The sequence below is a fragment of the Glycine max genome, chromosome 3, assembly GCF_000004515.6.
Source record: "Glycine max cultivar Williams 82 chromosome 3, Glycine_max_v4.0, whole genome shotgun sequence".
Lineage (NCBI taxonomy): Eukaryota > Viridiplantae > Streptophyta > Magnoliopsida > Fabales > Fabaceae > Glycine > Glycine max.
Window position 1 is genome coordinate 46268543 of NC_016090.4, and position 15228 is coordinate 46283770.

The following is a 15228-nucleotide window of genomic DNA, read 5'->3' on the forward strand; positions in this document are numbered from 1 at the left end:
GTTACTATATTTTTTAAAAGAAAAAAAAAACACGCAAAAGTTTTATTAGAGTATAAGAGATAGGGATTAATGGTTAGGCCTCATCCAAGAACAAAAATGCTAAAGACGATATGATCAGGCTTCATATCCAAAATTTAAGATTGATAGTCAACATTATTTTGTATGATAACCTAGTTATATATATATATATAAAATAACAATGTATATATGATCAACAATTTACGTATGTCCTCTGACAACACAATCAACCCAATCATTGGTAACCAATAAGAGTTCATCAAAATCCACAAACCACTAAAGTCTCTTAGTCCAGCAAAAAAAGACACCACACCAAATGTTTTAAAAATGTCAGATTCTAAACTAGATATAACAAGTATGGAGTGAATACACACAGTGTCCAGTGCCACCTTAACAGACAGTGTTTGAGTTAAGAATTATATATGAAAGACCTCACTATCTTAATACGTAACTATATCATCCCATGTCTTCTAGCTTTTACATCCACGTTGGTTTCATCTCCTTCTTTCTCGCTTCGTAAGTATATTAATTTGTAAGATATTTTAAGCAATGTTGCTTAAACATGTTATGGATATTGTCATGGCAACGATCACATGAAACATTGTCCTACACACAAGTTAGGAAATAATTAATATGTAAGTGTAATTACTTAATTGTCAAATAACCATAGTTAAATACATATAAGTTACCTCGAATTTGCTTCGTTAGTCCTTCCTAACCTCTTCAGAGGTTTCACTCCAACAACGGTAAAGACCTCAAAAAGTGTCATGATGGTACTTTTAATCACATAAGCAGCCATAGAGGTCGAAGTCCACATGCAAAAAAATCCAAAATCATTTTCACCATCAAATTAATTGTGTATATGAATTTTAGTGCTTAGTATATACACAAAAAATAGTGTGTAACTTACCAGCGGCCGATAGGATGTAAGACGACCTCCCCATCAATGTCCTTTTATATATGCCTCTGACCTTAATAAGTAGGGTCGTGCTCCTTCTGCCTCTCCTGTTACTTCTTTTCTCGATGTATGTCCCTCTTCTATTAACAAAGGTATTAATGCTCAACATCTTGGTTATGTGACGTAAAGATAAACCACCTCAAATTGTTGAGAGGCCAGAAAGGAGTAGGGATCATCGTGAAGCTATTAGGTTCAATTGTAGTGATGTTTATTATGGCGACAACTTCGTAGGTGTTAGGATAAGCAAATAAAGAGGTGCCTAATGGGAAGGTGATGGTGTAGAAAGTTTTTGGCAATGCCCAAGAAGTGGTGGTGTAGACTGTATTGGTAGTGGTGTACATTGGACAAATGTTTAATAGGAATGTGATGGTATAATGTGTCTCTTATGTCATAAGTAGTTGATCTGTACAGCAAGATCAATACGGTCATATAAGGCTTCTTCCTCGACCCCTAAATCACAAGCATCTTCCTTATATCTTGATAACCCCGTCCTAACATATGTATAGCAAAATGTTAACATATAAATATGTAAATATCCTAAGGTGATCATAGATATAGTAAATAGTTAATTATAAGTTTAAAATTTTCAATATCAACGTGCTTGTCCTCTTCATATATTTTATTAAAACACTTCATCTCCATTGTCTTTACTGTTAAAATCAAATATTTGTTCGCACTCATTTTATTGAAAACTAGTTGAAAGTTATACTTGACTAACTAAAAGTTAAAAAATTAATTTATTAAATTATAAATATTCAATCAAATTAATTATTAAAGTAGATAAAAAGTATTAAATGAAAAAAAATCACGATTTATTTAAAAAATATAATAAAAAAATAAATAAACATATTGAAGATAAAAGTAAAAAAATATAAAAAGTTAAAAATAAAAAATTAGTGTTTTAAAAAATATTACTTTAAATAATATTTCTAAAAATGCTAGAAATCACTGAAAAGTTATTAAACAATACTTACTTATTCAAGAATTAATTGATTAAATTATAAGTGTTCGATCAAACTAATTATTGAAGTAAATAAAAAATATTAAATAACAAAAAATAAAATAATCAATTATTTAAAAAATATAATAAAAAAATGAATAAATATATTGAAGATAAAAGTAAAAAAATATAAAAAGTTAAAAGTTAAAAACTAACATTTTAAAAAAATATTACTTCAAATAATATTTCTAAAAATGCTAGAAGCCATTGAAAACCTACTAAACAATACTTACTTATCAAATTAGTTTTCCACTAAAAACTAAAAACTAACTAGAGTGAAATCTTATTAACATGATAAACACTTCCTCCTCTATATTATTTACTTGGACATAACTCTTTGGTTTTATGGTGATTGCCACAAATGAACCACACGCATGTCTTTGCAGATGTCTAAATTAAATAAGGGTCCTATTATATTTATCTTTCCTTTTATGTAAGGAGTATATTTATCAATACTGATCTTATATATGGACAATATTAGTGCAATGGATGAACTACTCTGTTGAATTAAACCATTCACAGTAAAACACAACTATCTTATTACACAAATTATGGTATAAAAATTGAAATATGTTGGATGATGTTACAACTTCTTCCTTCAATAAATCGAAACACATTTCTCAATCAATATCTAAAGAAGAGGGTAAAAAAGCATTTCAGTCATGAATGAAGGAATTTTTAGACATCCTGCAACAACATTAGGATCTTTGTGGTGTGGGGCCCACGTGGGACGTGACATTTATGGGTGCCGACGATCAATCCAACTGAAGCGGGAGACTCGTAATTCTCACAAGAAAGGGGGGCTATCTTTGGGCAGAGTTGAAATGCATTGTTGCATTATCCCATTAAGTAGGGGGTAAAATTGTCAATCCAACAGCGCATTTATTTTTGGACTATCGAGTAATAACGCCTATATATTAATTGTATCCCCAATAGGAATCTTCATCCCTATATTCTTCAGTGCTAACTAAACACTACCCTGCTGCACCAAAGTGCCAAGTCACACGCACAACCATTTTCTTTTCTTTCTCTCTCACTCTCCAACTTGCACCCAACCCAATAATAACAATAACAAACTCAACCTCGCCAGGATCCAACACAACGCACTCCTTACACAGACCAAGATTCTCCCCCAGGTATTCAATTTTCCTTTCACAGAAACAAAATCATTTTTTTTATCTTAACTATGATTGCTTCTGGGTTTTTTTCCTGAACCATCTAGTTGTCGTACACCCAGATAAATTCAGATGATTTTTCTTCCATTTTTATTTATTTCTGTTGTTCAATAATTTCGTTGACTTTTCTTTCTTCCTCTTCTTTTCATAACCGGTGATGTTTTTGCTTTACTTCTGGTTCTTAGTTGTCATCGCGTTCCAGTTTTTTTTTCTCTCTTTCTAATCTAGTTCCGTTTGTTTTTATTCCAACACCTCATCTTTATAGGGACCACTTTCTGTTCTCGCTCTATTATTCTTTTTTCCCCTCATGGTCGTGGACTACTTTTTGGGTCCTTTGACTTCCTTTCTTGTGCATTTGTTTTTTTTTTTTTTTTAAAGCTTCGTTACTCAGTAGTACTAGTAGTAATTCTTTTAACCTTTGTACCGTGGATGTAACCTTTTTATTTATTTATTAAACTTTTGTCGTCGAAATTTCTCTCTGTTTGCTCGATATGAATTATTTAGATTTGGTTTTTTGAATATTTCTTTCTCATGTTGGAGGCTGTTAGATTGTTCTATCCAAAAGCTGAGTTGACCTTAATGAGTGGTGCAACAGTTAGGATAGAAAAACAAAAAGGAAAACAAAAATATCATGGCTTAGAATTTTCGTTGTTATTACTCTAGTCTTTCCACCTTTTTTCATCAATTTCTAATTTGGTTATTTTACTTAAACTTTTCTCTTACGACTGTCTCCAGAATTTTGAAGTTTTCCCTTTGTTTTGATGTTTCTCAAGATTCGATGTACGCGTTTAAAAAAATTACACGCACATAATAAATAAATAAAAACACTGTGTAGATTTTTGTTTGGCTTTATCCGATTTTCTCTATTAATGAATAATTTTGTTTGTCTTTTTCTGCGTTACCACTCTGTCTGAATTGAGTATTCCCCCATCTCCCTTTCAAAATTAGGAACATTTTTTATGTCTAATTTTAGTAATAATAGCCGTATGGTTGTGTTGTTCTTATAACAGTGGTGCAGTTGAAGGGCCGTGAGGATGTTAGAGAAAGTGGAGGAGTTTAACATGGATAAAGTTATACAAGAGTTTGAATTATTGACAAGGGATGCAGAAAGAGTTCAGAGGGAAACACTCAAGAGGATTTTGGAGGATAACGCATCAGCAGAGTACTTGCAGAGTTTGGGTCTCAATGGAAGAACTGACCCTGAGAGTTTCAAGGCCTGTGTTCCAATGGTCACCCACAAAGAATTGGAACCTTATATCTACAGAATTATTGATGGTGATGCTTCTCCTATTCTCACTGGAAAACCCATCACAACCATGTCCTTAAGGTGCAGTTAATTTTATTTTTCTCTTTGTTGTTGTTGTTCTTTTTTCATTGTAGTGGTTGATTTTGAACAATTGTGCTTGATTGAGAAGTTTTTGGATGATATTCTTGCAGTTCTGGCACTACCCAGGGGAAACCAAAGTATGTACCTTGGAATGATGAATTGTATGAAACCACAATGCAGATATACCAGACCTCTTTTGCCTTTAGAAACAGGTATTCGACTTCTTGTTTTTTTTGTTGGAAACATAATTGTTATAAATTCTCCCTTCTGACTTGTGCAGGGAGTTTCCTATAAAAAATGGGAAGGCTTTAAGCTTTATATACGGTAGCAAACAGTTGAAAACAAAGGGGGGTCTGGCGGCTAGAACTGCCACAAGCAACGTGTTCTGTAGTGCTGGTTACAAGTGTGCAATGAGGGCACTCCAATCCCAATGCTGCAGCCCGGATGAAGTGATATTTGGTCCTGATTTTTTCCAATCACTGTACTGCCATCTGCTGTGTGGTCTGATTTTCCGGGAGGAAGTTGAGTTTGTATCTTCCACATTTGCACATAGCATTGTCCATGCTTTTAGAACCTTTGAACAAGTGTGGGAAGAGCTGTGCAATGATATCAGAGAAGGGGTTCTCACCAGAAATGTCACCGTTCCTTCCATTCGAATGGCCATGTCTAAACTGCTCAAACCAAACCCTGAATTAGCAAACGCGATCCACAAAAAATGCACGGGATTGAGCAACTGGTACGGGTTGATACCGGAGCTTTTTCCCAATGCAAAGTATATTTATGGCATCATGACCGGGTCGATGGAACCTTATTTGAAAAAAATGAGACATTATGCCGGGGAGCTGCCTTTGTTGACTGCTGACTATGGATCCTCTGAGGGATGGATAGCAGCAAATGTGAACCCACAACTTCCTCCCGAGTATGCCACTTATGCCGTGCTTCCTCACATTGGTTACTTTGAATTCATTCCTCTCTTAGAGCTTGAGAACACCAAGCCTCTGGGCCTGACTCAAGTCAAGGTTGGTCAAGAGTATGAAATTGTTATGACAAATCCAGCAGGTACTGAATTCTTGTCTGCTTAATTTAACAGAGAGACTTGTATCAATGGATCATGAACAATCATATAAATAAACTTGACATCATACTTTAACCTAAACTCAAAATGTTAAGTTTTAGTTTTATAGATTTTATCCTCACTTACACAGTGCTCTACTTTTCTATTTCTATATAATGTAAGATTTCACCTCACACTTATACGAGTGAGATAATAATTAGCAATTCAAATATCAAAGACAATTCTTTTTTAGATAGATACTGTTTGAGGTATGTAAAATTTAGTCTTACTACGATATTTGCGCATGTGCTTTTATACAAGTTCGCTGGCTCAATGGTACATATGTTGGCCTTATGCACGATGTCCTTTCTCATATAGTCATATGCATCCCCCCTTCTTGGTCATATGCATAAGACTTAAATATCTTTTTATTATTTTTATGGGATGGGGACGAAGTAAATGAAGTGGGTGCTTTGTATGCTTGGTGATGTGACCCTTCATGGGACCAACTTTAAGTAATTTCTTCCTAATGATTTTTAAAGTTACATCATATACCTAATCAGAATAAAATATATAACATGCAGCAATTACATAATGATGCAAGTTGCAAGTTAGACTTAATCTTTTAGGCTTTTTCAAATATTCTTGGATTTACAAGTGTTTATTTCATGCAATTAGATTGGATCTCGATCTTATCTGTATTGTCCTCATTAACTTTGGATGCATGAGACTTGTCTTATTTTTTAAAACGCAATTATGAATACATATAAGGTTGATTCTTTTCAACTTTGTTTGCATTCCTTCACTTTATCGAGTTGAGTATCATCCTGAAAAGTAAATATTTTATTTTATGCGGAAATCTTGTTCATATAACCTTCGCATATGTCACATTTATGATTTCGTGAATCTTTTCTTGTGTTTATATATGTCATGAGTTTATATATATATATATAGTTGAATTCGAATTAAATGTGCAAAATTTAGCAGAGTAGCATAAACGCACAATATTGGTAAATAGCCTTTTTTTTTTCTTCGGACAAAACATGAACATCATTCTAATCTTATTAACTTTTGGGCTAAATTTCAGGTTTATACCGTTATAGATTGGGGGATGTGGTGAAGGTTATGGGATTCCACAATTCAACTCCAGAACTCAAGTTTATTCGAAGGAGCAGTCTTCTGCTCAACATTAACATCGACAAGAACACTGAGAAGGATTTACAATTAGCCGTGGAAGCTGCAGGGAAGTTGCTAGCAGAGGAGAAACTGGAAGTAGTTGACTTCAGTAGCCAGGTTGATTTATCCAAAGAACCAGGGCACTATGTCATCTTCTGGGAAATCAGCGGAGACGCGAGCCAAGAACTACTCCATGAATGCTGTAACTGTTTGGACAAGTCTTTCGTTGATGCAGGCTACACCAGTTCGCGCAAAGTGAACTGCATTGGTGCCCTCGAACTACGACTTGTTCGGAGAGGAACATTCCAGAAGATTCTTGATCATTACCTAGGACTAGGAACCGCTGTTAGTCAGTACAAGACACCAAGATGTGTTGGTCCTACAAACACCAGAGTGTTGCAAATCTTGAGTGAAAATGTTGTCAACAACTATCTCAGTACCGCTTTCAATTGAATAAAAATTTGGGAATAACAATCTATTATAAAGTTTACTTAGTTTTACCAATTTGTGCAACTTCCTAGCTTGCATTCTTCTCTTTATTTAGGCCTTTCTCAATCCTTATCCTTTGTCTCCCATCTCTTCAAGCCAATGTCCAAATATGTTTGGCTTTGCATGGTTTATTTACCACGCAGCAGATTCCTCTCTCGCCCAACCTCATCAATCATCATCTATTACGCTCTCTACAAGTATTGGCTGACCATCATGGATATATATATATGCGCGTGCAGAACAATACCAAATACCAAATAAACAGAAAAATACTTTAATGAAGCTTGTTTATAGAGTTCTTAAATTTAAGAATAATTTTTTCCTATTACAGCAATCGAAATGATAGTACCGTTGCTTGTATAAATAATTTGTTCTTAATAATTGTACCATTTATGTTTTAAGTTCTTAATGATTGTATCATTGAAGATAAAACTTGTTAAAAAAATTTAATCTCATATAACATTATAGGACTAATCAAAAGTGAATTAAATAATGAATCTTTTCTCCCTCCCCTAGAAATTATTAGGTAGTTTTAAATTACTATATGATTATGAACCTGAGTAATTTTTTTAGACACATTTAAATTTTATAATTTACAATAAAAGATTTAATAATATTTGATTAAGTGTGATGCACATTTGGGGACCATGTACAAGATCTAGGATCACTTCATAGTTTTTTCCCTCCCATCACACACACATATAAGTAGCATATCAAATAATAATACATGTTTTTGTGAAAAAGAATACTATAAATATACATATCATAATATCTTATTTGAATTATCAAAATAATCAAAAATATATATACACCACTTCTTAAGTGATCATGTAATTATTAAATAACTTTTAATCTTATCATTTATTAAAAATTACAAACTTTGGTTAGTCCAATTTTTCATCTCATAACTTAGAAGTGAAACATACTAAACCAAAAGGTTAGCACAATGATGATGTAAGGTCTCACTGCATTCACATGAGTGAGAACAATTTATTTAACAAGAAAATTTGTGTTCAATTTTCATTTCGTGCAAAATTTCCTTAACTCAACAACAGTCACACACCGCAAAGGAGATTAACCTCTTACTCAATGGATTGAGGGGCACCCTTGATCTCTTACGAAAAAAGAAGTGAAACCCACCAATGTTGATGACAATCAATAAATTTCAATCAACCATAGAGTGTTAAAAAAATAATGCATGAGAAAGTGTTATTAACATTTCTCAATATTATACTTATATTAGTATTGTTTATACATTAGTTTTGCTTAATTCTTAGTGTCAGATTAGCACTGCTCCCAACTAGAGTTGCCTCGTATAAGCAAGATTATTTAATGTAATGATAAAATTGATAGTTAATTAATATTATTTTAAAATCTATTATTAACAATAACATGAATAGTTAATGATTTGTACAAAATCATTTAAAGAAAAACAAAATTATTTAATCAAAATTGAATTTTAACATTTTTACTTAATCAAAATAATTAATTTTGTTTGTTTTTAAATGAATTTGTACATATTAATTATTCATGTTATGGTTAATAACTACTTTTAGAATAATATTAATAATTCATATTATCGTTACTTTAAATAATCTTAACTATAAACGGATTATTAACGAGTTTTGTAATAACAAAAAATTCAAGATGAACAATATTTCAATAATTATGAATCCGTAATTTTGTTGTTTTGCTCATAACACTAAAGATTGATCTTTTTATATGTTAATAACTTATACTTCTTTACATTTTACAATCCAACTGCACAAAAACAATTCTCCAAACTCATGTTGACATTGCTAAATTATATGATTGTATATACTCATATAGATTAAATAAAAAATTTATTGCCCCTCTAAATATGGTCGCCCACCTAGAGTGTGCTCTAGATCACCATTGTTTTGAGCCATTTAAATTCCTTACAATTCTTCTACTTTGTGTTTATTTCCTTTTTAGTCAAATTTTTATCACCTCAATAATTTCCACATGTAGTACAATATAAAGTTGGCGGTTATTAATTTGGTTAAGGATGAGATGATGATTCTAAATATATGACTAGGGTGTAGAAGCATGATCCACATGATCTCTCGTTTGTTTAACATGTAGAACAATCTCGCTAGTTTGCTTAACAAGTATAAACAAACTAAGCATGCACATGGTATAGGGTAAGATAGAAATTACGTGGAAGATGCTAGTCGTGCATACACACACTTTGCACACTTGTTTCATTGATTTATCTTATCTCTACTTACAAATGGTAGCTCAAAAGATCCAACTTGTGTCCTAGTTTGTCTCGATATTGATATTTGTTAACTCCTTCGCAAGTATACCAATTTGTTTAAGTATTAATTTAAAACAGTAAGATCGATTATCGAGTCCACATGGACTTTGACTCTACTCAGGGTTTATATATGCCCAATTTTAAGTAATTAATGAATTGAATAAAATATTTGTAACATAATGACGCATAAATATAAATTCAACATAAATTAAACTACAAAGCTAGCATGTGCAAGGGTGAGAAAATAAATACTCGGAGCAGTGAAGTGACAATTGATGCAAAATTACGGGCATGTTGAGTGATCAGCCTACCAGAACTACTCTTGATGCAATATTAATGATTTTCCTCTATTCAATATTATTTTAGTTATTACCTACATCCACTTGCATACTCTAAGCATGATTCCTCACATGAAAGAGCCTAACTTATCTAATTTCACTCCTAATCCCTTAAGAGATAAATCAGACAAATTGCATTATGAACATAGATGCATAATTTAGGCTAAATAACACCATTCTATTCCTAGAAATGGATTACCTAGATGTTCTTTTCCGATTCTTAAGAGATAAATATTTTTCAATGTCTAAATCTTATAACACTACATGAGGATGGGTGATCAAGCCATAAACAAGATAATAAGCACAGGAAATAGACAATAATATTGAAATAACATTAAATAGATAATTAGAATCATTATATCAATAGTGTTTTCTTGTTGAGCTCCTAATAATGGGAGGTTTAGTCTCTCATTGTCATGAAAGACTTACAACAAATATAAAAAGGGACAAAGGAAGAGGAAGAAAATGGAGGAAGATGGCGAAGAATGCAGATGGAATGCTCCAAATGAATGGCTCTCTCCCCACTAGTCGTGCCCTAGCTCCTTGCTGCTCAATAAAATGAATGAATCTTTATTCCCTCCTTTTTTTCCTCTTAAAACGCAACATAATCATGTTTTTCAACATTGATTGTGTGCTAAGCGGGATGGCACACTGAGAGTGGCGCAAAAAGTCCAATTGTCCTAAGTGATCAATCGCTAAGCGTGAACCTTAGCACATGATAGCTGGCTTCCTGTGTGACTTTTTGGCACTAAATGGTCCTCACGCCCTGAGGGGGGCTGGCGCGTTGAGCGTGACTCTCCAGCTCTTAAATTCTCTTTCATGTCTTCTGTTGTATCTTTACAAAAAGTATATCAACAAAAAAAAACAATATAAATTTACTAGCTTTAGCATCTATTGGGTAAAAACTCAGAAGAAAACGTTAAATTCCTAATGTTTAAACATAAAATAAGCAATAAAAGAAAGAAAAATTAGATGTGATTTAAATACACAAATTATGTATACATAACAATTGTCAATATTGTTATTATTTTTGTTTTCAACACATTGAGATGGGAAACAACAAGAAAGGAAGTGCATCAAAGGGGAAAGTGCTTGTTGTGTACTCAAGTTTCCTTATAACCTTTTATGTATATATATATATATATATATATAAGAAAAAAAATTAAAATTAAAAGATACTAAAAAAATATATATATTAGAAAAAAAAAATTTTGAGTTAATATTTGGTTATATTTTTTCAAGTAGTAGATCATATCTCTAGTCTCGAGGATAAAAAAAATCATATCTCTAGTTTTATACATAAAACTAATAATAAATATTTTTTAAAACTTATTATTTATTAAATAATTATTTCTTAAAAATTAGATATTTAAATACTTTGTAAAAAAAATCTAACCCCCTTTGATACACTCATGGCTCTGTCCCTATCCACGTCCACCCGTACCTCCATCCACGGGTAAACCCAATCCCTTTAATTTCTTTTGCCTTCAATCTCTTTTCTTGTATGGTTTTTATTTATTAATGAACATGCTCCTCTATCTTCATCTTCGTCTCCACCTCCTTCCACCTACACTACTCCACAATTATATATTTAATTACACTAACGAATAACAGAGTTTTAACAAATTTAAAAAAATTATGATATAGTTTCAATATTATTAGCTTTTATTGACAAAGTATCATCATCTCAAATTAAATCTTACATGTATTTTTTAATCAATATACTAACTTTTAGTTTTAGCTAGTTTTTAGTTTGTGCATTGCACAGTATAACCAATTTTATATAATTATAATCATAATAAATAAATTATATAAAATATGTAAATTTCTGTAAAAAAATATAGATTATATATTTATATTTATAATAAATAATTTAAATTGTGATATAACATTATGTTTAATTTAAAATGAATAAGCATTTAACAAAAATAAAATATGTGTGTGCGTGTATATAAAGAAAGATAATACTTTCAGATGATTAAGAGTCTAATGGTAATGAAAATGCACTTTCAAAGGAAAAGAGAGAAAATGTTAAAAAAATATTTAATTAAGAAATGATAAATTTTAATTTATAATATTTTTTTATTTGTAAGGTGTGTCAGATTCATGCTATAGGGCAACACTTGCGCAACACGTGAGAGGTCGAGTAGCAAGCTATTATGTGGGACTCTCCCCTTCAAAAAGTATTTTAATATCATGTGGACCAATGACCCATATATCATATATTAAACTGATAAAAACACATAATATCCTTCATCTTAGCCAAAAGACTGAAAAAGGTATAATTTACAATATATAAATAAGAATAAATTCCTTTATAATTTTATTTTTAATTTGTGTTTATTATTTTGTTGAAGAATAAAATCTCTTAATCTATTTATTATCATATGCTTATTACATGTTTATATGTAATACAAATTTGATGAATGCAACTTAAGAAAAGAAATAAATATCACAAAAATGTACTTCATAAAAAAAAAAAAAATATGAGCAATCACAAATAAATTATTTATAACAACCACAAATATATTTTCATTTAACAATTTTTTCTCATGATTTAGAAATAAGACCTATCAAAATTAATGATTTTAAACAAATTTCAACCAAAGCATAAAGTAATTTGCTAAAAAAGGTGTCATTAGCATTTCTTAATGTTATATTATACTTTATCCATATTATTATAATTGTTATATAAGAAAAAAATATCTCAAAATAATTATTATTTTAATTTTTCAAATGTAACATTAATTATATTTTTCACTCGTCTATCTTATAATGTTAATGATAAAATACAGAAACTATAAATAAATTAATGATGACATAAAATTAATTTTGTAAAATTAATATTTTTTTGTTGTTATGGGTAAAATAAATTAAGATGATAGTTATTTTGAGATGAAAGAAGAATTATATTATAATAGTAATATTGTTAATTTTATACATTAGGTCCCACAAAAGGAAGAGAGGTATAATTATTCTCTATACATTAAGGAATTGCTCTCCATCGAAAAAATTTATATACTTAAATTGCTTAATCAGTTAATCAGAATAGCACAAGTCCCATTTAGAGTTGCTCCGTATATATCTGGCCCTAAAGATTGAAGGATAAAAAGTTTGGAGACAACATCTAGTTGGTTGACATAATAATTCTCCATGTGGGTGCTATCATAAGACAAATTATGTACCAATCATGTGCTCCCTCTCTTCGTAACACTTACCCATAGTGGTTGTAGCATTGTCTTTAATTGCTTAGTATAGTCTTTATCAACAAAGGCGATTACTTGACAGTGCTGAAATAAATGAAGATAGTATTAGTGGAGGTGACCCATATTGTGATTCGCCATTTAGATAAACACGCTAATTAATCAAAATGATCAAAATGAGAGAAGATAAACATGCAAATTTTGCAATATGACTGACCACGAATAGAGAATTTAACGAGCTTAATTTTTTACATAAAAAAAGTTCAATTCAAAGTTAATTAACTCAGTCAAATATAATCCTTGAATACAAAAGTCTTTCTTCAAAAAAGTTTGTTCGGATTAGATCACATAAAATATTTTTATTTTTATTTAAAAAAACATTCTTTTAAATAAAAATTAAGGATGAATTGAAAAACGTACAAGAGAAACATTTAAAGAGTTAGAGTTCAGGTTGAATTTAGTTAAGTTTATAATTTATTAACCTAATATTTAATTTGAATTAATTGGTTTTTATTCTTTTTTAGTCGACCCAACTTGATTTTTAAACTGCGAATCACGTAAATAGGATCCAAGAGTTGGTTTGGGTTCATGTCCATACCTACTACTGAAGGGTAATTATATTTATATCCAAAATATATAATGTAAATTATGGATGATTGACTGGATTATATTATAGTAATATTAACTGGAATCATTATGTAAATGGCTTATTTTATTTTGTCATATGGCCTGATATGATTCTCAAGAAAAAATATCAAAATTATCCGATAAACACAATGAATAATCTTGTTACTGTCAAGAAAACATAAACGATTACTCATTCCGTGACTTCTAATATTAAAATATTAATATTAGGTCGGATATGAAAAATTAGAAATACCGTAAACATGTGAATCAATTAACCGTAAAATTATTTATTAACAAATTTTTAGTGAGATTAATCTAGGAACTCACATAAAAAAGAAAAGATATGGATGAGAATTGAGAAAACTATGTAAAATCCTACTCCAATGTAACTATTTATAATATATGGACTGCCATCTCAAAGAATTAATATATAAAGTGTTTATTTATATATTAATAATACACAAATGTTTCTAAAATCACGTATATAAGATCAAATCAAAGAATAAGGTAAAGACTTAAACTAAATGACTAAATTAAAAGACCAAGTCAAATAAAATATCTTTTATTATTTTTATTAAAATGACTTTATAATAGTTATTATTATGAGTATCATTCAACTTGTCATATATCATCATCGAGAAGAAATTTTAAGAATATAAAAAAAAAATTTACCGTCATTTTTGTCATCACTTCCAACTCATAGCAAGTTATATATATATATATATATATGAAATCTAATCCATGTTATATGCTTAAAGAGTTCAAGCTATTTTTTTATTGAATAATTTATTTTTATAGTTTTATCATATAAATTTATATATCATATGAATTTAATTTTATCATACAAAATTATATTATATGTATCTTTGAAGTTCAGTATCTAGAGAGTTTTGGTTTTTATGATATATATTTGCCAATTATATAAGGACATTTTTTAATATAACTTTTGGTGTAATTATTTTACTATTACGAGAAATTTTCTCTTATATTTTATATATATTAAATTCATACGTATAAATTACTGTATTTATTTGACAAATTCATAGACCCTGAAAATCTATTCTATTATTATCCGCATGAGATGAAACCAAAGCATTAATTATTATCTTTTCATATTTTATTTATCCATAGGAATGAACACAATATGAAAAAGTTTATAATCTTACATAACTTATTCAACTAAGTCAGTTATATAGTTATTATTTTTTCGTATGTTAACAAATATTAATATATGTCTCTTTACATTATTTATTGAGTTAACAATAATTTCATCAGGAGTAACAAAGTCAGCTTTGAACAAGTTAACTTTTGTTATGAGTTGGTAACAGACAAAGCCCGAATATAGATTTGGGTAAATGACAAAACAAATGTTTCTCTGGGTCGTGATACGAATACGAGGCCATTCTGGCGTGCATGTGTGATTATGCTTTGCTTTTAGGCCCTTCTTTTAGACCCAAAGCAAATTACTTTCTTTCTTTCTTTTTATGTATAGGATTGCTTTTTTTCTTTTTATTTTCCTTTTTAAACCATAATATACAAATTAAATAATGTAACTGATATTCTTCTTTTATGAAAACATTTT

The 15228-nt window shown here is 30.1% G+C and overlaps 1 protein-coding gene and 1 non-coding gene across 3 annotated transcripts; one reads left to right on the top strand and one right to left on the bottom strand.

The window, feature by feature from the left end:
• Nucleotides 1–2907: 2907 nt before the first annotated feature.
• Nucleotides 2908–7208, top strand: LOC100777944 (jasmonoyl--L-amino acid synthetase JAR4). 2 transcript variants are annotated; one of them, XM_003521754.5, is made up of 5 exons: nt 2908–3112; nt 4162–4478; nt 4589–4690; nt 4759–5537; nt 6620–7208. In XM_003521754.5, exons 2-5 carry the CDS (start codon nt 4186–4188, stop codon nt 7159–7161), a joined length of 1716 nt encoding a protein of 571 aa, XP_003521802.1. In that variant the 5' UTR covers nt 2908–3112; nt 4162–4185; the 3' UTR covers nt 7162–7208. The 2 variants fall into 2 exon arrangements, with proteins under 2 accessions (XP_003521802.1, XP_040870180.1); XM_041014246.1 differs by lacking the exon at nt 2908–3112 and having other exon boundaries at nt 3229–4478.
• A 4696-nt stretch (nt 7209–11904) lies between these two features.
• Nucleotides 11905–12099, bottom strand: LOC113001294 (U2 spliceosomal RNA). Its single transcript, XR_003266613.1, has one exon. It is a non-coding gene; the product is annotated as a U2 spliceosomal RNA (small nuclear RNA).
• Nucleotides 12100–15228: the final 3129 nt, after the last annotated feature.

What these genes read in the sequence shown, in the direction of transcription:
- LOC100777944 (XM_003521754.5), top strand. Translation starts at nt 4,186, where the DNA reads ATGTTAGAGAAAGTGGAGGAGTTTAACATGGATAAAGTTATACAAGAG. An exon ending in ATCACAACCATGTCCTTAAG is followed by an intron (nt 4,479 to 4,588) that starts GTGCAGTTAATT and finishes ATATTCTTGCAG; the next exon opens with TTCTGGCACTACCCAGGGGA. An exon ending in TCTTTTGCCTTTAGAAACAG is followed by an intron (nt 4,691 to 4,758) that starts GTATTCGACTTC and finishes TGACTTGTGCAG; the next exon opens with GGAGTTTCCTATAAAAAATG.